At 38.9% G+C, this 24,188-nt stretch overlaps 1 protein-coding gene across 3 annotated transcripts; it reads left to right on the top strand.

Moving 5' to 3' along the window:
• Positions 1-779: 779 nt before the first annotated feature.
• Positions 780-23,495, top strand: kdm4aa (lysine (K)-specific demethylase 4A, genome duplicate a). Of its 3 annotated transcripts, none has more exons than XM_084722444.1 (22): positions 780-916; positions 2,779-2,943; positions 3,838-4,013; positions 5,853-5,967; positions 6,145-6,338; positions 6,696-6,745; positions 7,077-7,180; positions 7,302-7,439; positions 9,383-10,020; positions 10,248-10,411; positions 10,732-11,129; positions 11,689-11,785; positions 11,937-12,121; positions 14,289-14,493; positions 14,765-14,841; positions 15,281-15,336; positions 17,265-17,373; positions 18,080-18,268; positions 18,473-18,643; positions 20,186-20,305; positions 20,633-20,725; positions 20,834-23,495. In XM_084722444.1, the coding sequence occupies exons 2-22, from the start codon at positions 2,806-2,808 to the stop codon at positions 20,972-20,974; spliced, it is 3,558 nt and encodes a 1,185-aa protein (XP_084578570.1). In that variant the 5' UTR covers positions 780-916; positions 2,779-2,805; the 3' UTR covers positions 20,975-23,495. The 3 variants fall into 3 exon arrangements, with proteins under 3 accessions (XP_084578570.1, XP_084578569.1, XP_084578568.1); XM_084722443.1 differs by having other exon boundaries at positions 11,686-11,785; XM_084722442.1 differs by having other exon boundaries at positions 10,732-11,141.
• The last annotated feature ends 693 nt before the right edge of the window (positions 23,496-24,188 follow it).

Raw genomic sequence — 24,188 nt, 5'->3', positions numbered from 1 at the left:
GTCTTTTTTTTAATCTGTAACTGCAATAGAATACAGTTACTTTTTTGTATTCTGATTATGTAATCATTTTACATGTAATCTGTTACTCCCCAAGCCTTTCACTGAGGAATACATTTTCACCATAAATTTAAGATGTGAAGCATTAAGTCCAGTGTATTATATTACTATAGCACTTAGCACAGACCTGGATGGCTGTCCTCATTTACATTTTCAGCTGTGCACTACTGACTCGACATTACAACAATATTGCACAAGAACTCAACAGTGCCATTGCAGTGCAGAGCTCAAACTAAATAATTCCTACATTACTTTTTTATTTTGCTTTTTTCTATTTTTTATGTACTTTGCTCTTACATATAATAGAAAAAAGAATATATTTTCAAATAGTACTCATTTGTAATATAGCTTTCTGACATTATTATTGTTCGATTTAGTTATTATAAATTGTAGTGTTTTACATACTTTTTATACACGTATTATAATTTGTCTATGGTTATATATTATTATATTAATTCTTGAAAGGAGCATCTGTAAGGAGACCCAATTTTCTTTAGGGGATCAATAAAGTATTTCTGATTATAGCTTCATATGTGCACATATAATCTGACTAAGAAACTTTAAAATAGTAAAATCACATATCAAAATTTCTCTCAAAGTATATTTTTAATGTGGGACAGACTATCTGTCAGGTGAGCTCTCATACTGTATGAGGCATGGTCTGGAGCAGAGGACGTTGTGATTGGTCGGGTAACTACGGAAGCCCCTCCCGCTGAGCCCCATGTAAACAAACACACACTGGGCATGCGTCACTGGAATAATGGAGGACTGTCTTTTCTACCCGGACTGATGATGTCTGTATTTCTACTCTACTACCTGTGACCAGAGAAAATAACAACTCGCCAACATTTCAGCGTGTGTAAGTGAACGTCTGACGCTTCGGAATGAGTTTGTTAGTCTGAAAGTGGCACTAACTCTAAGTTTGTGCAGCAGAACTGACGGTCAGCAGCAACAAGCCATGTCTGCTGGTCGGTGAACGTTAGCTGAGAGCGGAGGAAGGCAGCTGTCAGATGAGTCCGCTACACAGTGAGCGCGAGCTTCTGCTTCCATTCAATTATCCTCCGCTTTGACAGGGAGACTCTCGGTGTCTGTAACTGTTGGCTACTGTCGGTTTCCTCCTAAACATGACAGCGTTTTTGTTTTTTGTTGACTACACTTTGAATTGCAGAGACGCAGAGTAGCTATGTTACAGTTAGCATGTTAGCTAGCGGTCTAGCTAAATATTTTTCCGAGGAGCAGCGCTGTCAGTGGGCCACGGCGCGTGACAAGCGTGCTGGTCAGCCAATCACAGACTGAGGAGCAGAATTCATCAGGATTGTATCCAATCACGTTACGAGGCAGACCCTCGAGCCTTCAGGGTTTTTGCTAGTAAAGTCCGTAAAGACAGAGTTCTGGGTATGTTGACTGTTAGCTTAAAGTTGAGCATCTTCTCGGTTGGTTAACGGTTCTGGAAAAGATTCTTGTAATGACCATCACATCAGTAATGCAGTCAAACTGGAGGTTTATCAGCTCTCTGAACTCTTAAGTAGCATAGCTAGTAACCTCGTTCAGGGGGAACTTGGGTGAATGCAAAACAGTACTGACTGTTTATTTTATGGTACAAGTTAGGGCTGCATTATGAATCGATATATTATTGAAATTGCGTTAAGTGCAATCAAGTGCAGTAGCTAGGTTGAATCGCAGAAGCTGTATTTTTTGATAGCGGTAAAATGTGTGGGAGTTGTTTGGGGGAGTTGTTCGAGGGTCCAAGGGCCAGGGGATGTCGCACAATCTCCAGATTATGACTGCTGTAGCTGTTCTGTTATTTACTTTTAACTAGTTAGTCATTATATCCACATTACATCCATATTACTGATTGATTGATTATTTATTAAAAAAATTCCTTGTGTTAATATTTTGTGAAAGTACCAATGGTCATCTCTCCAGTATTGTCGCAACGTTGATAAATATCTATTAAGGCAATTGGTCAAAAATATTGTGGTATTTTGTCCATGTCACTCAGCCCTGCAGTACTACGTGTAAATATTATGGCTTGTGTTCTTGTATGGTATGGGATGTAGAAATAGAACAAAGGCTCTACAAATCTGAAACTGACCTGGCTTGGAAATAAACTTCAGGTTTGACAAGTTAGAGTTAAGTGGTTTTTGATCTGGACCACGTCTAATGTGGTCATGATGGAGAAAGATGGTAAATTTTCTCTTTTTGCAGTTCTAATGAATAAAGTAAAGCTTTCATAAATCTACGACAGAAATAGGGTTTTGCAGTAAACAGTCTGTAACATTAATTTTGTAAACCTAGTCCAGGTTTGATTCATCTAAATATGGTGTTTTTTGAGTTAGGTCTGGTGTAGATGGAGAAAAAGCACTGAATTCAGACTTTCTGTTTTGACAAACAGAATAAAAGTTTGATGAATCTGACATGAAGTTTGACCGCATTACAGCTGTTATTGTGCTATTTAGAAATGTTTTAACCACTTAACGTGGTGTAACAATGGAGAATTGGCCAAGAAATATTATCCCTTAACTCTGCTTAAACTCCCAAATCAGAAGAACAACTTAAGCAGTGTGCTTGAGAAGGCCTGTTACTGTCAAGTGATGGCACAGAACTGATGCATACTGGCTCATAAGCTGAAAAGAGTTAAAAAAAAACAGACACTGTCAAACATTTAACAGTCATACATGTAATCTCCATGTTTTCATGTCCATGTTCTCCACTTGTCAGAGTTGAGGTCAAAGAAACAATCCCAAGATGACCACAGACACGCCAGCACAGAGCGTGGGCTCCAAGATAATGACGTTCAGCCCCTCCAAAGAGGAGTTCAAGGACTTCACCCGCTACATCGCCTACATGGAGTCACAAGGAGCACACAAGGCTGGAATGGCAAAAGTAAGTAGGGTCTGATGTGTTTTAACAGATTATTGTGATACAGTGGTTTGGCTGATTATTTCTCCTTAACCACTTTGTGTGTTATAGTTGATACTGTTTGTAGTTGAGATAATCCACATTTTTATAATAAAATACATCATTATTGGCCATGGTGTTTGGCTCACTGAAACTAATTTCACTGACGATATCAAAGTTGACACCATTAGAAATAATTAGTGAACACTACTTGTTGTCATGTCATACTCACCACTCTCAGGGTTCCTATGCAGTATGGAATTTAATTTTAGTAGTCAGGGGTGGTGAAAATACTGTATTCTTAGATGCAACACAATGCGAACGTGGAAGATTCTGAATCAATTCATAAACACCACAAATTGATTTTCTAAATGTTAATTAACATGATGTTGATGGAGTGAAAAAAGGCAGAACTCAGCTGCAGGCATCACTTTGTTTTTCTAATACAGACAGGAGACTGTAGGATGCTTTCAAATTGATTAATTAATCAAGTTAACTATTTAAAATAAAAAAGGCTGTAGACTATTTAATTGCTAGTTAGGTCTCATATTGTGTTTCAAAGAAATTGGAGCAAGAGACTGAAAGATGTGCCCCCTTTTCTATTCAGTCAGTCAAGAATAGATTCTGAATCAAATGGGACAAAAAGATTCCCGCCTTTAAATGAAAGATGTGCATCATGTTTACTTCTAAACTAGGCCACTTACTGAGTTTTGCTGAGGATAGCTGAACGTGAGCAGCTGTAGATGGATACAATCTGACCGGCACCCCCAATTTTTTGATTTTGATGCATCGAGATGTGGTGTGTTTGTTGTGGTGTGTGTGAAGGAGCTCTACTGCTCTTACCTTCTCTTCTCCTGGAATTTCTTTCTGTTCTTGCAGGTTATTCCACCTAAAGGCTGGAAACCCAGACGGACGTATGATGACATCGATGACCTGGTGATTCCTGCTCCCATTCAGCAGGTGGTGACCGGCCAGTCAGGACTGTTCACACAGTACAACATCCAGAAGAAGCCAATGACCGTCCACGAGTTCCGCAAGACCTCCAACTTGGACAAGTAAGTTTACATAGTCAATTCACAACCAGAGTGGATGATAAATGTTTGCAAGACCTCATGCAAGAACATTTTTGTACTCATATCTTAACTTTCTCTTATTTGCTCCTAACTTCAGACAGCTGGTAAATGATCTGCCTGTGTGCATTTGATTGCACATTCATAACACCTGTAAATTAGCATAATTAACGCCCCAATAATACCATATAAGGCAATGTGTCATGCCTTATATGTCAGGAAGAGTTCATTCATGAAAATGAAATTAAAGAGTAAAAAGAAGAACTTCATGGATTTTTGAAAGCAGTCTCTGAACTGATAAAGGAAAGGTTATCATTTTAACAGCGTAAGCAGTGGAATTTAAAAAAACCTTCTAAAGTCAAAGAACTGGAAAAAACGAGTGCTGTTAATGCTGCGTTACCTGAGGCTCATCCTGTCACTGGAATAAAGAACAATTGTTTCGTCTGAAAATGGCTCAATAAAACAAAACATTGACGACTACAGTGGGGGTCAAGGGGATGTCTCCATCACTGAGATGGGGAAAAAAATGGGTGCCATAATGGGTGATGTTGCACTGTCAGGCATTACAATGGATTATGTCCCCCTGGACAGAGACTTCTTAAACCTGCATGAGAAGATAGGGCCAATATATTACCAGCAGATAATAGCCAATTTAAATGAATGATGATATCGTTAGGCTATATGAATACATTTAGAATTATATTAAATAATTTGAATTGCAGAGACAAGGAGGACAAGGTTTGCATAAGAATGAAGTGTAATTTATACAGGATTTTCAAATTCAAAATTGCCTCAGAGTAATGAAATATACATTCAGTAGTGAAAAGCTTTAGTGAGGATAACAGTACATGACTCCTATGACAGGTCTGGACCACTCGTATATTGTGTTTATGAAGAGAAATTCAAAATACAAATGTCTTAGTGAATGTGGAAAGTTCTGCTAAATCACTTGTACAAACCACTTAAGAACAAATCTTTTCATACAAGTGCTTCTTGGATGAGGCCCAGCGACTATGTAAGGGATAATGAACGAGTAGTTTTGCAGCCCTCAATATGAAATAAAAGCATTAACAGATTTTTTGGTCAAAGTTTTGCACCCCAAATCAAAAGTTATGAAACAAGAGCTCACTGTTGTCATGACAATGAATAATTTTAGTCCCTTTTACAACCAAACTCAGCTCAACGAGTAATGCTGCTTCCTAACTAGAAGCGATGCCAGCAAACAACAGTCCGCATATACAAACTATGTCGGAGTTGAGACACCTGCCTTTGTCGATGATCAAATTAGGTGTCTGAGTTATTTATTCATAACTATTGTAATTTTCCTTAATCAGCCTTGTTTCTATATAGTTTGAGGACAGTTTACTTACTTGTAACTCCTAAAAGGTCCCTTTTTCCTTCCAAACACCTTCACTTTTGAGGATATTGCTATAAAAAGCCTGTTGTGGATCATGTAAAAGGAGAGGGGAAATGCAAATATCAATGATGTCACATCAATTTTAACCAGAAGCTTGGTTGAAATGGAGCCATGGCAAGACAGTTCTCAAGCAAGTGACATGTCTCTCAGCCTGTTGTCTGACACAAAGAGCAGGTTTGGATGTCCTCATTGAGCTGAACTATGTGTGCATTTAACAGTTTTAATACACACCTGCCCACTAATCAGAAAAGAGTATTCACTCAGACCATGGTAAAAAAGATTATAATGCAGACTGTGTGGTACAGTACAGGTGTGTGATTTCCATAAGCCTATCACTTTGATTACTAAACAGACACAAGGACTGCAGATGATTTTCACTGAACATTTCCAAACATCTCATACTGCAGGTTCTGTAACCCTCGGTATGTGGACTTTGACGAGCTGGAGAGGAAGTTTTGGAAGAATCTGACTTTCAACCCGCCCCTTTATGGTGCTGATGTCAGTGGAACACTGTATGATCCAGTGAGTAGTAATAGGTTGGATTCATTGTGTTAAAACAGACCTTACAATGTTATGTTCACACCCTTGATCATCTCTTAGTAATACCTGGTTCTCTTGATCAGTTAAAGCTTTCACATGTTGCACTTGTACATCAGTGTGAATGCGACTCACAGTCTCCGCTGACTCCCTCCTCTGTAGGATGTGACTGAATGGAACATTGGCCGTCTCAACACCATTCTGGACACAGTGGAGAGCGACAGCGGGATCAAGATCAAAGGAGTCAACACACCATACCTGTATTTTGGCATGTGGAAGAGTGCCTTCGCCTGGCACACAGAGGACATGGATCTGTACAGCATTAACTACCTGCACTTTGGAGAGCCAAAATCCTGGTACAGTCAGTGACACACCCTCACACTGCTGGATACACACATGGCACTCATCTCACTACTGCACATGCATTTGTAGCATCTGTTTAATAAAACGATTTTTATTCAATATGGAAAAGCATACAATTTTTTCCGGGCCTGGACAACTATGGAAAAAGCAGAGAATATGGGAAAAATACTTGTTTCCAGACTTTTGCCCTTACTCTGTTTTTTTTAATATAAAATTTAGACTTCCAAAATGCATACATTTATCATCAGCCATAAACAAGCAGAGATCTCATTCAAAGTAAAATAAGTTTCAGTCTGCTGATATCACAGCCAAATTTTATTTGATTTATTTGTATTTGTGTTGCTCTGCAGGTATGTTGTCCCACCAGAGCATGGGAAGAGACTGGAACGACTTGCCAGGGGTATGTGATGGATTCTTCCAGCACTCTACAGATGGATTTTAATGTTAAAACAGGCACATTTGTCTCAGAAATAGATCATTTGTTTTCATTCATATTATGGTTGCTCAGATTTTAACCACCGGCCACCACGAGTCACTTAACCTGTCATGCTCAGTGGATTTGAAGAGGAAGTCAAAAGTGCTTTCAGTGAACCTCTGTGCTGTATGGAAAGTACCTCAGAGACCAGCAATTATGTTTACACATCCTGTTTAAGAGTTTGACTTAAAATACATGAACACATGCAGAGAGGGGCACCTTCACTGCTGGTGTTGATGGTCTTCTGTGTTTCCAGGTTTCTTTCCAGGGAACGCTCAGAGCTGTGAGGCCTTCTTGCGCCACAAGATGACTCTAATTTCACCTTCAATCCTGAGGAAATATGGCATACCATTTGAGAAGGTGAATGTTTATTTACTTTGTGCTGGCCATCATAATGAGATTAAAAAATAGTGGAAAGGTTTCAGTAAAATGGTTTTATAATGGTGGAGCTCTTGTAATTTAGTGTTGTTTTCATATTCAGGTCACCCAGGAGGCTGGGCAGTTCATTGTGACATTCCCATTTGGCTATCATGCTGGTTTCAACCATGGATTCAACTGTGCCGAGTCGACCAACTTTGCCACCCAGCGATGGATTGATTACGGCAAACAGGCCACACTGGTACACAAAAACATCATTTACAACTACAGCTGTGAATCTAGTTTCTAATCACATGCAAAGGCTCCAGCTGCATCTATGTACTGGTCCTCTGCTACATTTCAAGAGTGCACAGGGATTGTGGTTAATAACGTCACATTATTTTGTTAACACACCAGCATACAAACACAAAACAGTAATTACCAAAACAAGACTATGAAGTGAAATGAATGTGTTAGTGACGTATAGTCAGTCTGATGCCAGAGATTTCAATCTCACAAAGGTTGCAGCTGTCTTTGAGTATGGTTAAATTCTGCCATGAATCATCATTCAACAACATAACTTCTGAAGAGCATCTAATGTCTGAGCCACATGCTTCTGATAGACATTTTGTTATTTGTTCCCAGAAGCTTGTAACTGGTGGACATTCCCACACAATGTGTAAAAAAAATCACATAAAGTGCAGTTTGGAGAAGTATATAAATTCATCATGAAATGCTGTTTTACTGTCAAATAAGTTTGATATATGAAATTTAAATGTATTCATTTATGATTTGGGTTTTGAGATGAGCGAGCAACATTCCTCCAAACTCTGGACCAGTCTATAGATGATTCTGAGCTGTCTTTATTCCATACCTGTACTATGGCTAATGGATTCTGTGTATATTCTAACAATGTATTAGAAATTACAGAAACATGTCCTTTAATTGATCCTGATAGTTTCTTAAATAAAACCATTATGAGATGCCTGTCCCACAGAATATTTGCAGCTCGCATTGCGGAACGTAACTGCAAATATAGAAAAAGAAAAAGAGTTAGATGACACATTATGTTTCTTTCAAATCATGAAAGCTTCTTAAACCAGCATCATTCATAATATCTCCTAAATTGTGCATGCCTGAATTATACTGTTGCGTTGAAATAAAATGTTGTCCTCCAGATTTTAATAAATTGTTGTAAAATATTGGTGTATTAGCATGCCAGTTTGATTTCCAGTCACATATTTTTCCCAAAATTTTGAATTGCAGAAGCAATGAATTAACCATACTTCTGTCTACACTTTGTCTGAGAAATCCCAGTAGATAAAATGTCTTGTAATGAGACTGGGGCCACCAGCTTCTGCATGGGACAGTTTCAGACCTAAATGCACTTCATGTTTGAATGTTTCAATGTTAAAATGTAAGAACTCTAATAAGAAGTTAACAGTTAGTGGTAAAATAACAGACTCTGCCTCTCTTGTTTTTTTTTCAGCAACAGTGTTTTAGAATATTCCTCATAGCTCTACATTATATCAGCCTGCTAACAAAGAAAGTCGATAACTGCTGTTGTGATACCAGTTAACTCTGACTGGAGTTTTAGGTTTTGTCATGCGAGCTGAAGAAAAGAAAGCCTAGCTATGTTCAACTAGCTTCATTGTACATCCCTCAGTCGTATGATCATTTGGCTCAGACCTGAGAAAGAAAATCTTTTGGACTCATGCCAGAGTCACACATCTTTCACCATAAAATGGTCTTTGCTTCCACCCTACAAGCTCACCAGAGTCTGACTGGAAGCACACTGAGACCCTCCTTTTCAAATGGTCTTGGTCTTGTTGTTTGTGTGCACTAAACCTTGATTTCTACATCACGAGCAGAACAAGAATGCAAACTAACCATATTTTGTTTGAACCAAATCAAACCAAAGATGCAGTGTTCATTACACCCTGCAACATGTAAATCAGTGTTTAATGGAACATACAAATGATTAGAAATGTTCTTAAAGCCTTACAGGGAGGCTGAAATATCAGTTTAGGTTCACAGAGGTCAAGGTTTTTAATAAAAAGGATCATTGTCTTCATCATAGACATGCCTAAGAGGGAACATCATGAAGTGTCTACACTTGAAAGGGTTCATCCTCTGAGCTTTCACTAGTGGGAAGGTCAGGGGCCTAAACCTAGATTAAACTGTTGATCTGTGTTTTCTTCCCAGTGTTCATGCCGTCAGGACATGGTGAAGATCTCCATGGACGTGTTTGTACGCAAGTTTCAACCTGATCGTTACAAGCTGTGGAAAGCAGGGAAAGACAACACTCCCATCGACCACTCCAAACCTACACCAGAGGCTGCTGAGTTCCTGAAAGAAGCCAAGACAGAGTCTTCAGAGAGTCTCAAGACTGAGTCTTCAGAGAGTCCCAAGACTGAGTCTTCAGAGAGTCCCAAGACTGAGTCTTCAGAGAGTCCCAAGACTGAGTCTTCAGCGAGTCCCAAGAACGAATCTTCAGCGAGTCCCAAGACCAAGCCTTCAGAGAATCCCAAGACCAAGCCTTCAGAGAGTCCCAAGACCAAGCCTTCAGAGAGTCCCAAGACTAAGCCTTCAGAGAGTCCCAAGAACGAATCTTCAGCGAGTCCCAAGACCAAGCCTTCAGAGAATCCCAAGACCAAGCCTTCAGAGAGTCCCAAGTCCGAGCCTTCAGAGAGTCCCAAGTCCGAGCCTTCAGAGAGTCCCAAGACTGAGCCTTCAGAGAGTCCCAAGACCGAGCCTTCAGAGAGTCCCAAGACCAAGCCTTCAGAGAGTCCCAGTGAAGCTGGACCTGAGGAGCCCACTATGCCTGTCCAGGAAGACAACAGGTAAACTCTACTCTTGCTACTAACACATCTCTCCTGACATTCATTGATTATTCTACTATGCTTGTTAATTGTATTTAATTCTGAGTGGCATTAAAAAAGTCTTGCTTTAAGCTGTAGGAACCCTGTACAACCCTGCTTCACTCAGAATTGTTGCTTGTGCTGTGGGAAACAGTGTTTCCCTTTGAGCCCTGTCAGACATGTCCTCACTGTTGTCTCCCATGCATCAGTCTAAAGCCTCAGACTGGGACAAAGCGTCAGCTTGAAGCTGTTGAAGCCTCTGAAGACATTAAACCTGAGCTGCCCATGAAGGAGACTGAAGAGGTGGAGCCAAAGAGGGCCAAGCTGTCACGCAAGGAGTCTCCAACTAAAGTCCCTGTCAAGTCAGAGAAAGGTACAGCACAGTTAATAGGAGAGTTTTTTCAGCTTGTGTGTTCTAAAATTCTAAAAAAAAAAAAAACAACTGCCTCTTGAGTAGAAACTGATTGTCAAACCCTAAGAGTAATCATAGCCCTGGCCTCTTTTGACCCAATTGTTTTTTTTTCTTTTGTGTTATGTGGTTTGGAGTTAGTACACACAGGTAAGCGAGGTAAAAGTAATCCTACAGTGAATCAAAGGACGGGGTTTTGGGAAAAAGAAAAACTGTGTAATTAAAATGTCAAAATTCCCCTTAGTTCAACATGATAATAAATTATTGCTGTATTCTTCTTTCAGACACAGTGAAAGTCAAGCCGGAGCCTAAGAAGGAGAAAGACACGAAGCAGCAGACTAAATCTCAATCCAAGGGCAGTACGAAGAAAAGTTCAAACAGACGAAGCCCGTCAAAAAAAGAGAAGAACGGCATTTTGGCTACGGACGTTGGTCCTCCTGAGCCTGTTGAGAGCCAGGTGGTGGCTCCATGCTCCAAGGAGTCAGGCAATGCTGAGGAGCCCCAGCTGGGCAACAGCAGCAACAGTCCAGCTCACAAAATGTTTCAGAGGACGCTGAGCCCTGCAGACGTCCTGCACGTTCATAGTTACGCCAAAGGAGACTACGGAGATGGAGAAGCCCCACTCAAGGAGGAGAAGAAGACCGAATCCAGTGACAACGAGATGGAGAAGGACAACAAACAGGTTAGCAAAGCAGTGAGTGGACACTGATGTTACACATATTTAATACTGTACTGCATATGTCAGTTACCATGTCTGAGCCTCTCAACTATAAACATTGTGCACTTGACACTGTTGTTGTTAACACTTTTTTCAGCCAGTTCAGTACACTTTACAAAATCCATATGAAAAGACTTGAGATTTGAATCCATTGCAGAGACCATCATGCAATTTTTAGTTTTCAAGTAGGCCCAGATGTCAGTTAGACGCATTGGACTGATCAGCCATCAAGTCCACAAAAGCAACACACAGGATATAAAAAGGAAGAATATCTATTTGTTGTTTGTTGCATGTAAAAGGATAGTTTGGATTATTTGAAGTTTGGTTGTATGAGGTAATTATTCATAGTCAGTTCATTATCTACAATAGATGATGGTCAGCACATCCCCAGCTTTCACTGTGATGGAATACTTATGTGTTTTCAGGTTGGTAAGCAGGCAAAACTGAAAAACTAGCAGATTGTTTTCTTGAAAACTGTCCATCCTGGATGTTGATGCTGACAGTAGCTGTGTCTCTCCAGCAGGTGGCAGAAGAGGTGTCTCTAGACGGAGAGCTGGGGACTGATCTAGGGCAGCTACCAGGCCACCATCCACTCATAAAGGATGGCATGAGTGATGAAGGTCTGTCACTTCAGCTGCTCAACATAGTACTTAACACTGGCTGAATATGAACCCCCAATATGTATAAATATGCTTTAGGTCTCTAATATCCTCCCACTAGTCTGAATGTGTGTGTTAACTTTGCTGTTGTGCTTGTCTGTCTGTGCTTCAGAGGCTCCACCGGAGCCTCCTCCAGTTGAGGAGGGCGGTCTGGAAGGGGAGAGCTGGGCTAAACCTCTGGCTCACCTGTGGCAGAGCAGACCTCCCAACCTGAAGAAAGAGAGGGAGTACAACCAGCGCATGGGCTCCAAACCACCGTACTGCTGCATCTGTACGCTGGTCCACACATACCAGCAGGTAATCTGCACCAGAGACAGACATTAGCAGTTGTGTTGGGTATCGTTTGGGTTTTATCTCACACCAGTGCTAAAATGATACTTTTAAAACGGTATTGGTGCCTAAACGGTGTTGGAACTGATACTTTTTTAAAATAGAAGCACATAATGATGGTCGATGACAGGTAAATGTGAAATTGAAATGGAACAATATCTTTGCTGTTAACGGTTTAAAGTATACGTAAATATATAAATATAAATAAATCCTAATCACAAAAAAAATTTACATAACAAATTCACATGATAAATAAAACCTAGCACAACTACAATAAATCATCACTACATAACAATTAATGTACTAATGACAGCAAAATAAAGAAAAATTCCAACTTCGAACAGCAACTCTTTTGAAGAATGTTTATAAATTATTCTAAATTTTATTTATGTTCTAAATATTTTTTAAACTGAGGAAAGACTGCTGTCATCATCATCATCAGTAGGGATGGGTATCTCTTGGTACCTGTGATTTGATTCTGATTCAGAGGGCTATGATTTGGTGGAAAAAACAATTCTCAATGCATCAACATTTTAAGCTTTTAAGCCATGGGGTGCCAGTCAGATTGTATCCATCTGCAGCTGCTCACACTCAGCCATTCTCACTAAAACTCAAGAATTAATCTAGTTAAGAAGTAAACATGATACACATGTTACATGTAATGGTGGAAATCTTTTTGTCCGATTTGATTCAGAATCTATTCTTGAAAAGGGGGCACAGTTTTCTGCCTCTTTCTCCAGTTTCCCTGAAATACAACATGAAACCTATTTGGAATAAAATGGTCTACAGTCTTAACTGCATTAATTAATGAATTAATTGATGTGAAATCATCAAGCAGCTGCCTCTCTGTTAGCACTGAAGAAAGGTATCACTGACCAAGATACACAGCAGGTGAAACAGACTGAGCAGAAAGTTATTTTCATCACCACATCATTGGTTGAGGTTGTTTAATGCCACAGAGCGTGTCGCTCAGCTGCTCACATTTGTTACAGCTGACCGCTGCTCCGCTCTGTTCACGACTTAATGTCATGGTGACGTGGGTGTTGGTAAACAGTATTCACAATACACTTCACATTAGTCTCGCAAATGCAATTATTTAGACACTAAATCAAAACATGATGTCAGCCGCTGCCTTTAGAGAAGATTAAGTACTTCTCTCCCTCTCAAGTGCTGATAACTCTCGCATGTGCATGCTGTAGACGGTCCTGGTGTTTTTCGCCCTGTCAACATCTCATTAATTGGTATTTAGAAAATCAATTTTTTATATTTGGGAATTTTTTTCCAATCTTCCACATCCACATCCGCATCGCAGTGCATCTAAGAATTGAGTATTTCCTCCACCCCTAATCATCAGTGCTCCCCCTGTCATAGATGTAAATGGTGAGTCATTATGACACATCTCACTTTGTGTTTTGTATCTATGCCCTCCATTTCTGGGACATCTCTCTGCCTACAAGTGTGGCCATTTGCACTTTATTTTGCTGGGATAGCGAAGTCAAAATAAGTCAAAATTGTGTGTCCTCTGTGTCACCAGATGCTTCTCCCATTTACACACAGTCCTGACTGGTGTTTTGAGTGAAATACAGATACACTTTTGTTTAAGCTTGGCATTTTAACCTGCTGCCAGAGTCATGTAGAGAAAGGGTGCTGTAATGTTAATTAGGCACATTTGGTGATGTGTCTTGAATGTCGGCACCAGAGGGAAACTATTTCAATAGACAGTGAAAGTGTGTGGCAGCGAAATGAGGCACCGTAATTTGTGTTGTGATTCAGTCCAGTAGGTACTGATTGTGCAGTAATCGGTGCAGTGTTGGCAGTAGATTTTGGTGCCCAACCCTAATTAGCAGTAATCTGTTGAGCTGTACCAGCGTGTACACCATGCATTACAGAGACCAGCAGGTGTCATGGGAAAAAAGTTATTTAATTTAGTTTGTGACTGAAACTATATTTTTAACAGAAAGCCTACATTATCAGCAGTTTGTTTAAGAAAAAATGTCTTAAGCAGTGGCTATTTGGGGGGGAGGGGTGTCTGAAGAAAGAAACAAACCAGTAGCATTATGGGAAATCTAGGAACATAACTTGTTTGACAGTGTTGTAAGCTGTATGTTTGTGTGTGTGCTGTACCTGCTGTCAGACTGAATGTGCGAACAGTGTAGACAGTCCCATCATTGTGGCCGGTGGGTGGATGCGGACTAAACCTCTGATCCCCGAGATGTGTTTCACCACCACCACAGAGGAGGACTCTGAGTGCGAGGAGCAGCCCGTCACACCTCATCTGGAGGAAGATGGAACCAGCCTCCTCATCAGCTGCTCTCAGTGCTGCGTCCGCGTTCACACCAGTCAGTACACACACTCATCATCCCAGAACATATTGGTTGCAAATATGTGACACAGGCTGTTAGTACATGAGCAAAGTGTTTTCACAGAAACCCCATCAACCTCACACATGTTTCATTTTCTCAATTTACATCACAGAAATGTGTTCCTGTAGAATTAGACAGCAACATTTGAGGACAGATCTTTGGTTCAAAACTACACTGACAAAACACTGCCTGTAGGTGGCAGCAACTGCTAACATACTATCTTTGCCTATGTGTTTGTATTTTCCAGGCTGTTATGGTGTAGATCCGGCCACTGTGACCAAGGAGTGGAAATGTGCACGCTGCAAGGCCAACGCCATGACTGAGGTCTGTGAACACACCATGGGTGGATTTATTCTCCATAGATTTACTCAGCCTTTATAGACAGAGAGGGTACAGACAACACAAACAAGTTCCAGCTTCTGTAGCTGTACTTTTATCTGACTACTACTAGATAAAATAATGGAATTTTGCTCTTCATTTTTGGTCTGTTACAGGAATGTAGAATTGATGTACGTGAAAGTATTTTTTTAATGCTGTTCATCAAAAGTTGATTATATTATATATTATGTATTGAGAATTTGAGAAAACAAGCTTTGTTATCTTGAGATGAGATTAAGTAACAGGAAAACGAATTTTCTCATTCTGAGATAAGGTTGCAATTAACTTGTGATCTTGATATAACAGCATTAAAGAATATATGCAAGTGTGACCACTATTAGCTTCCATATTCTGGACAATTGATTGAGCATGTTTCTTTTTGCAGAATTGCTGTTTGTGTTCCCTGAGAGGCGGAGCCTTGCAGAAAGCCAACAACAACAAGTAAGTTCATCTAGCTATTTTGAAACACTTGCACTTTGTAAATTGTACCTTATCGTTGAATTGGGTAAGTTCTTCAAATCAAACCAAAGGTGGCAAAAGTACACATACTTGTGTAAAAAACTCTGATAAAAGTAGAAGTGCTGATTCAACTTCTATATTCAAGTAAAAGAAATGTTCTGAAATTGTAAAAGTAAAAAGTCAATTGAGGGATGTTACTATTGACTGTTCCTGTGCAAAGTTAACTGAACGTCTCCGTGGTTGAGTCTCGCTTCCTGTTTCATCTTGTTACGTCTATTCTTGTTACTTCTTTTTTGTCTTGTTGCATCTTTTGGGTCATGTTTTGTCGTTAGATCTTTTTCCTCTTGTTGCATCCTTTAAGTCTGCTTATGTCTTTTACATCATTTTGGTCTTGCCATGTCTTTCATGTCTGTTATCTTGTTATGTCTTTCCATCTTGTTGCATTTTTTTGGTCTTGTTGCATCTTTTATGTAATTGTCATCTTGTTATGTCTTTGACATTGTTTTGGTCTTGTCACGTCTTGTTGCATCTTTTTCATTTTGTTATGTTTTTCAACGCATTTTTATCATGTCTTTTTTCTGTCTTGCACTGATGGATACACCAAGGAATCATCTTTTCTATGTGTTATTGCTCCTGCGTCCAGTTAGATTGAAATCAGTCTTGATGTTGGGAAGGTGGCACACAATGATGCAAAATAAAAATAATCAATAATTCCCCTCAAGTGCATTAAAACTAAACTTACAGGCCTGTTTTGAGTACAGATATTTGTGTGAAAATGTAGGGAGTAAAACTAAAAAGATGTCAGAAAAATAAATAGTCAAGTAAAGTACAGATACCTGTAAAAATCTACTCAAGTAGTACAAAGTATTTTTACTGGCTTAAAGTGCTCATTGATTTTTTTTTAAACACTTCCTTAACAGCCAACAACATGTGAGTCAAAAAATGTGAGTCTTGGTCTAACTCATTGAGTTTTACTGCATGCAGAAATACCTCTTGTCCTCTGCTCTGCTGTTTGTGTCGGTGCCTGTGCTTGCATGTGGACAGGGCTGAGCTTGGTGGATAAAATGAAACGATTATATAGATATCAGCCACAAGATAAACTTGTTTGTTAGTCTTCTTTATCTACTCTGCAGTCCAAATCAGTGCGCATGTAGTTTTATCTTTTTAGCTGTTTGCACTAATAGATAATGGTGAAAATTACACCTTTAATCATGTTTGTGTAGTTCAGGACCAGTATGCTGCCAACATTTAACACTTGAGCACAGTGGAACAGGGATGTCCAAAGCCATGAATTGTATTTAACAGGAATCAGCTGTTAATTCAAAGAGCTGTCAGTGTCTCAGTCAGCAGTCAGATCAGAGTTAAATATTTCAAAGGTGAATATGATTCCTGGAAAACTTCAGAAAAGAATGAGGCCCAAGTAGTCCCATAAACCATATAATACAGTACATAAAAAATATCACAACACCCCACAAAACAAAAGAAAAAGTGGGCAAAAATGAGCACAGCAGTCCAAATAGTGAGTTGTTAAAGAATTAACAGTTTGGAATAAAGCCAACAATGTAAAGTGACCAAAAAAGATTATGACTAAAGTATACGAAAATTAAAGACTACTGTGCACCTGTCCTTTTTCAACAAATAGTGCCACTAAACAAAACAATGTCAAATGGGGCTCAGTTATTTCTAAACTAACAGATCAGAGCAAACCCTGTGAGCTCCACAGAAATGCTGCACAAAACATACAGTGTTGTAAGTACATTTTTGGCCAGTTAATTTCCTCACAGCAATGAATTATTAACATCCGTGACACAAACACTACGTGTGTGTGTGTGTGTGTGTGTGTGTGTGTGTGTGTGTGTGTGTGTGTGTGTGTGTGTGTGTGTGTGTGTGTGTGTGTGTGTGTTTTGCAGGTGGGTACATGTGTTGTGTGCCGTGGCTGTGCTGGAGGCACGCTTTGTCAACATCACTGAAAGAAGTCCTGTGGATTTAAGTGGAATCCCTTTGCAGAGATTTAAACTGGTGAGTTCAAACAACAGTCACACTTTTATGGATGAGCTGCTGTTTCTTCACTGAAAGCTGCTGTTCAAATAATGGCTGAGTCCAGCCAATGTGAACAAATAAAGGCAGGTTATTAATAAAGGTTAGGGGAAGTAAAATTACATGTACCCTTGTAGTGTGCATAGTAAAAATAAATTAGAGCTGCAAAGATTGATCAATTATTAAATTAATCGCCAAATATTTTGGTAATTAATCAGTTTGAGTAATTTTTTAAGAAAAAAAGTCTGATTTCAACTTCTTAAATGTGAATATTTTTCTTTACTCCTATCTTTGGGTTGTAGACAAACACTGATTTTTTTTTTATAGACCAAACAACTATTAATCGATTAATCAAGAAAATAATTGTCCGATTTATTGACTATTGACTTTTCTTAAGGCCTGGTTCTCTCTGTTGGAGAGGTAAATAAAGGCCCCATCCACTATTTGGGCATGGACGATATGTATACATCCTAAACTTTGGTCCTCTCAGTACTGCTGCAGCCCACTGAACTAAAATGAGGACAGACTGGAAACTAAATGAATATTTTCAGCCATTTCATCTATAAAATCTGGGCCAGTTGATCTAGCAGGATGTGTGTCAAGTCTTCAACTACACTCAGACTAATACTGCTACCTTCACTGAGTACAGTTTTCTGATCCCCGGGTCCCTTGTTTTCACCTCTGACAGAAATGTTACTACTGTAAGAAGCGGATGAAGAAGGCGTCTGGCTGCTGCGTGCAGTGCTCTCATGGCCGCTGTCCCACTGCCTACCACCCCACCTGTGCCCAGGCTGCTGGAGTCCTCATGCAGCCAGATGAATGGCCGTTTGTGGTTCACGTTACCTGCTGTCGACACAAAGGCCCCACTCAGATTGAGGTAAGGACCCTCTGAAGGTCTGCTAATCTCTTCTTTAAGGACTTGCTGTCAACTAGAGATGCAGTATTCACACTGCCTGTACAGCAGTGAGAGCACTGTACAGTTCTGTTACATTGAAGTGACCCAAATACCAGACTACTTAAGAATTTTCCAGCCAACATTAGTAAGACATAAAACTGTGATATCCTGTATCTCTTCTGACAGCGCAATAAAGCAGCCATGCATGAGCTGACTGTGGGACAGAAGGTGATATGCAAGCACAAGAACGGCCGGTACTACCAGTGTGATGTGGTGCAGCTGTCTAAAGAGACGTTCTATGAAGTCAACTTCGATGACGGGTCCTTCAGTGACAATCTCTTCCCCGAAGACATTGTGGTAGGACACACTAGTTCATCTCAATCTAGTCATTCAAAAGAAATCTCTACATGCAGGTTGGGGGACACCCGCACTGTAGGTATATGCTTACACACTTGGTACACAGGTATATGCTTACAACCAGAGCAGGAATCCATATGTATATAAAAGACAGGGCTCACAAAGACCAGTCACCACAAACTTCAAAAAAAATCTTTAGTGGCAATGGATGACACCTTGTGGCTCAGAATAAACTCCTCCTAATTAGTCATCTTGAAACTAAAATTGTTTCATTAAAGGGTCAGAGGCCAGTCAGTTGTCAATAAACGAACACAAAAAAAAATACAGCAAAAATATATGCAATAAATTTAAATGTATGATATTACATACAACATCATCTAATATTTTTGTAAGAGCGGTAGAAAAAAGTATTTACATTGTTGCGCACCTAGATATTCATACTACTAGCATGAGATTTTCTATTTTTTTCTGTACATCAAGGAAATAACTTGTTAATAATTTGTTGTACTGTACTGGCATTTTGTGACAAAACTATTGATAATATCCTAAATTCTCAAATAGTGGCCTTAATTTACCTCCATTGTAGACGAAACCAGGCCTTTATTTGACAGGTCTCTATTTCAGACAGGCCTTTATTTCTATTTTAGTTATTAAATTAAATTTAATTTTATTTCATCACACATAAGAAAAGAAGATAGATCAGTAAGAAAAGAAAAGAGACACATAAAGTACATTGTGGTTGAGAAACATGTAGGAGTAGCAAAAAACAACAACATCAACAAAAAACCCATAAGGGCTTGTTGGGTGGTCTTCCTAATTTGAGACATTCAACGAGAACAGTAGTAAAAAAATGCATGACACAACTACAGACAAAACATAATTACTGAGGTGTTAAAAATAATGGTACATAAATTATGACAGAATGATTATGGTGTTGCTAGTCTGAATTATTCTGAATTGGACCAACAAAAAATGTCTGGTTTGCCTCCTGATTGAATTTAGGCGATTTCAGTTTTTATCATGTCTTTGTAAACTGTTCCAGCAGTGAGGTCCTCAGAATCTAACAGAACATTGGGGAAAAAGTTATCCTGAAGAATGTGGGATGAAGATTATTGGCTGATCTTGTGTTGCAATAATGGATTTGGGAATTGTACTGAAAACAGACAGGGAATAAGTTATGAATAGACTGAAAAACAAAAATCCAAATTTGAAAATGGTTTTGATGGAAGATAGTTTTGGTATTTGCCCTGATTGGATGTCATATATTTGTTTTGACAAATTGAAACCGTTTAGTACAGATAATCACCACTGAGGATTTTATTAATAGTTAATGTTAGACATAAAATTGGGTTCAAATTTGTCTCAAAGATAAGATGCAATAACATTTATATTTACATTTTACTTTTGCAAGGTTGAGGGGAGAAAATGTTTTGTTTCCCTGTGAATGTTTTAATGCAATGAAACACCACAGAAGTCACAATGTATAATCTGTGCCTTTATTGAGTTTACTCATAACTCTTTGATGTGTGTTTTGTCTGTCAGAGTCGAGACTGTGCTCAGCTTGGACCTCCACCCCAGGGTGAAGTGGTTCAGGTACGATGGACGGACGGCCTGGTATACGGGGCCAAATTTGTGGCAGCTCATGCCGTCCACATGTACCTGGTAAGATGTTTGTTTGTTTGTTTGTTTGTTTGAAGCAGAGGTAGGAAGTAACTAAGAACAAATACTTAGTTACTGTACTTAAGTAGATTTTTTCCAGGTATTTGTACTTAACTTGAGTTAACTTGAAGATGTTTAGTTTACTGTCAGAGAGGAGTAAAGAAATTACTTAAAGACTTGAATTGATTATCAAAATAGTTGTCGATTAATTTAATATTTGATTAATAATCGATTCATCAATTATTATTGCAGCTCTAGCATAAATTGAAACTGCACAGTTGAGCTGTATTTGTGTGATGACTATAACGTTGGTACATGTGTGGACTGCAGGTGGAATTTGAGGACGGGTCGCAGCTAACAGCCAAGAGAGATGACGTCTACACTCTGGACGAGGAACTCCCCAAGAGAGTCAAATCCAGACTGGTAAGTTCAGCCCAAAGCACACACATGGACTCTTTATTCCAACAAATACACCAAGCGCTCCACTTAACAAAGAGTGAGTTTGAATTCTCAACGTGTCTGTCTCTGCAGTCAAAAGCGTCAGACATGAGGTTCGATGGGATCTTTGAGGAGAAGGAGATCATCCAGGAATCAAAGAGACAGAGAGTGATCAACTCACGTTACAGGGGGGATTACATCGAGCCTGTGATCTACAGAGCCATCATGGAGTAAACCCCCCCCCACCACTCCCTGTCTGCTCACCCACACACCAGCAGCACTGACAGACTGAACTGTGCTCACTGTACCTTAACTTAACTTAGCAGCTAGCCACTGACAGAGTGTAGCTCCACATGACTTCCTTCAGGACCCACTTCAGACTGTTTTTTTTTAACTTTCTTATTCATCCACCTCTGTTCAGTCTAAAAGAATTCTGTTTAACTGCCATCAAGGAAACAGCAGTGTGTTTTTTATGTTAGTGTTTCCATAGGATTCACACACAGTGCAGTAGGCTGACGTCCAGCCCTGACAGGACAGTACGGAACAATAGGAAGCAATATATAAAATAGGCATTTGTTTAATAAAGTAGCATTGTGATAGTACAGCACCTTTAAATAACTTTAAACTACAGTAATGTTAAAGTAATTGCTCTGGACTTGACATTTCAAGAAACTCTGCCACTGGAGTGTTTACCTGAGTTTAAGGACATGCTGCCATCAGTGCCTATGATACAGAACCAACAGGCATCAAAGTTTCAAAGCTTCATTTGTACCCTCATATTTAGATCTCAAATGAATTCTTTCAAATTAACAGCCTGTAATTATTCCCTCAGTTTCTGTCCTCTCCACTCTTTAGTTTAATAATTAATCTGTGTCCAAATTGTCCATTTGAGCGCATGATTTTCTAAATTGTGTCCTGGAATGATTGCAAAAAACTTTCAGGGTCACAACTAACAAATCTGTTCATTATCTGTTAATCCGCCAGTTATTTTCTTGAATAATCAATGTCTGGTTTTGTCGACACAGTTTCAGAAATTGGTCAGTCCCTCCAGGATCTCGCAGGCTCTTTTTGGGATTGTTGCGGCCTAAAATGGCTGATTTGTCTGCACCTTTTTTTAGTGAAATTACAATGCATTTTTTTTATGTATAATTCCTTAAAAACTCAGTCTAAAGAGCAAACACAAAATTATAAAATGTTAAAAGTACACAGTAACAACAAGCCTGGTGTTCTTTTCAGTGCCTGTGACAAAAAGAAAACAATGAATGACATAGTAAATAAAACAATGAGTCATAGAGAAATGCACATGTAAGACGTTTGTGCCGCTATGATTGGTAGAACTCAGAGGAAGGAACAATGATCGGTCAAACGGGCGGAAGAGTTGCAGTGATGGAACAAAATGGCAAGATTGTGCAGACATTGGTTTAATTTTCATTAATTATTTGCAACATTGCAACTTCCTGGAGGGACTGATTGGTGGAAAATGTTCATCACACTTCCCCTGAGCTGTAAACCACTAAATATTTGAAAACTATAACTAAAACTATGAATGCTGATAGATTTTCTGTTGATTAATTCATTGACAAATCAGCTTCATTTCAGCTTTAAAAATGGTACATGCTAGGCTCCATATTCTGAGGACTCACTAGATTTATTGAACAGGATTTAATTTGCACCATATAAACATAGTATAATGTAAAATAAATAAGGCCTTAAATCTGCGCTCGAAGACAAAGCCACAACATTTCTGAAGAGTACTTTTTGCTTCATTCGACTGATCTGCTGGCTTCTGTCTCTTTTGCTCTTCCTGCTGGACATTGCCTGTCTACTTGCAGTCAGAAAGTATTTCTCAACAAATTTTATTTGAAAATAACCAAGCCAACACATGTCTTCATATCTTAACACAATGAAAATAGTCTCGTATTCAACTGGAAAGGTACCCAGTGGGTCAGGTACAGTAGCAGAGGCTAGTCTAAACCCATCAGTGACCTCGTCAGTCATCATTTACATGCTGAAAGTCTCATGAGCTTTAAAGAACCTTTCAAACAGGCATTTTTCCTAATATGAGTTTATAAAGCCACAGTCTGTGGAACCTGTCAACATGTAAATCAGAAATCAAAACTGCACTGCTATCGTCCTTTAATTAAAGGAATACTTCACTCAAAACGTTTGTATCCATTTGCCTCTGATAGCCTGGAAGGATGCACAGAATGTTTGTACTTGAGATTGTTCATGAAAAACAAAACTAGTGACGTGAAACGGTGAAGTTACAGGTAGATTATTTGTAATAGCAAACACACACACACACACACACACACACACACACACAGAAACATGTTAAATGTCAAAACACAATAACTTTGCCTAAATGACATAATCTCATTGACAAAATTGTTATTGTAAGCAGGAACTATCTGGTCAAAGATTAAAGGAACCAGATGACAAATCTGATCAGATATTCATTAATCAGTATATATTGCTCACTACTGCGTTTTGAAGTGAATATCAATATTTGAGATTTTAAAATACTATTTAAACAAACATATTTTTTAAATATTATGACTGAGAAACATGGTTAACCAGGGCATTCATTCATGACCTTAGTATCTGTAGTGTAACAGTATCATTTTATTTAATAATCTTAAAAAGGTCCACTTGATAGCTTTTCTCTGGGCTTTCACCTGTTTTGAAGCTCTGAAAAAGCGAGCAAGAGTTGAGATTATTCTGAAATGTACCATATTGACATTTAAAGTGTGAATACGTTTTGTATTGTACATTGACATAGTAGAGCCATTAAGTAAAAAAAAAAAAAAAGAGCTGGGGGAGGAGGAAACTCAGAATTGATCAGATTAAAGGTAAAGGTGGTAAATTTACAATTAAAAAAATTCACAGATTTAGAAAAAACGTAATATTATCTGAGATTGAAGTGATGAATTTACAGGAAAAAAAATCACAGGTTTATAAGAAGAAAATAAACTTAAATATTATCTGAGATTAAAGTGGTAAATTTGTGAGAAAAGAACTCATAAAAGTATGAGAAAAACCTCTGAAACCTGACAGATTTTTTCTTGAAATATTACTTCCTCCATCAGCTCTGTATGTTGTTTTTTTTTTTTATTTGTTTTACCGACAATGGCTCTAATATGCATATGTGTAGTGTTAAGCAGACATTTACATTTTACACTGCAAAAATAAATTTGGTTTGATTTGCTGCTTTGCACATCTTACGGACACGAGTGGAAAACTGCAAACCCAGTATGTCAATAAAGTGCTCACACTCCCCCCCCAGCAATCCAAACTACACGCTGACACAAATACATACCGAACCAATAATATATGGATGAAGTATTTCTTTAAGTGGGAGCAATGCCATTGAAACCACTGATTATGTCTCCTGTTTATTTAACTATGAACTGCATTCCTTCACATTCAGTGTGGTAGAACTGAATAG

Source organism: Lutjanus erythropterus, chromosome 7 (genome assembly GCF_056507025.1).
Source record: "Lutjanus erythropterus isolate fLutEry1 chromosome 7, fLutEry1.hap2, whole genome shotgun sequence".
In the NCBI taxonomy this organism is placed as follows: domain Eukaryota; kingdom Metazoa; phylum Chordata; class Actinopteri; order Lutjaniformes; family Lutjanidae; genus Lutjanus; species Lutjanus erythropterus.
This window is presented reverse-complemented; position numbering and strand designations above follow the sequence as displayed.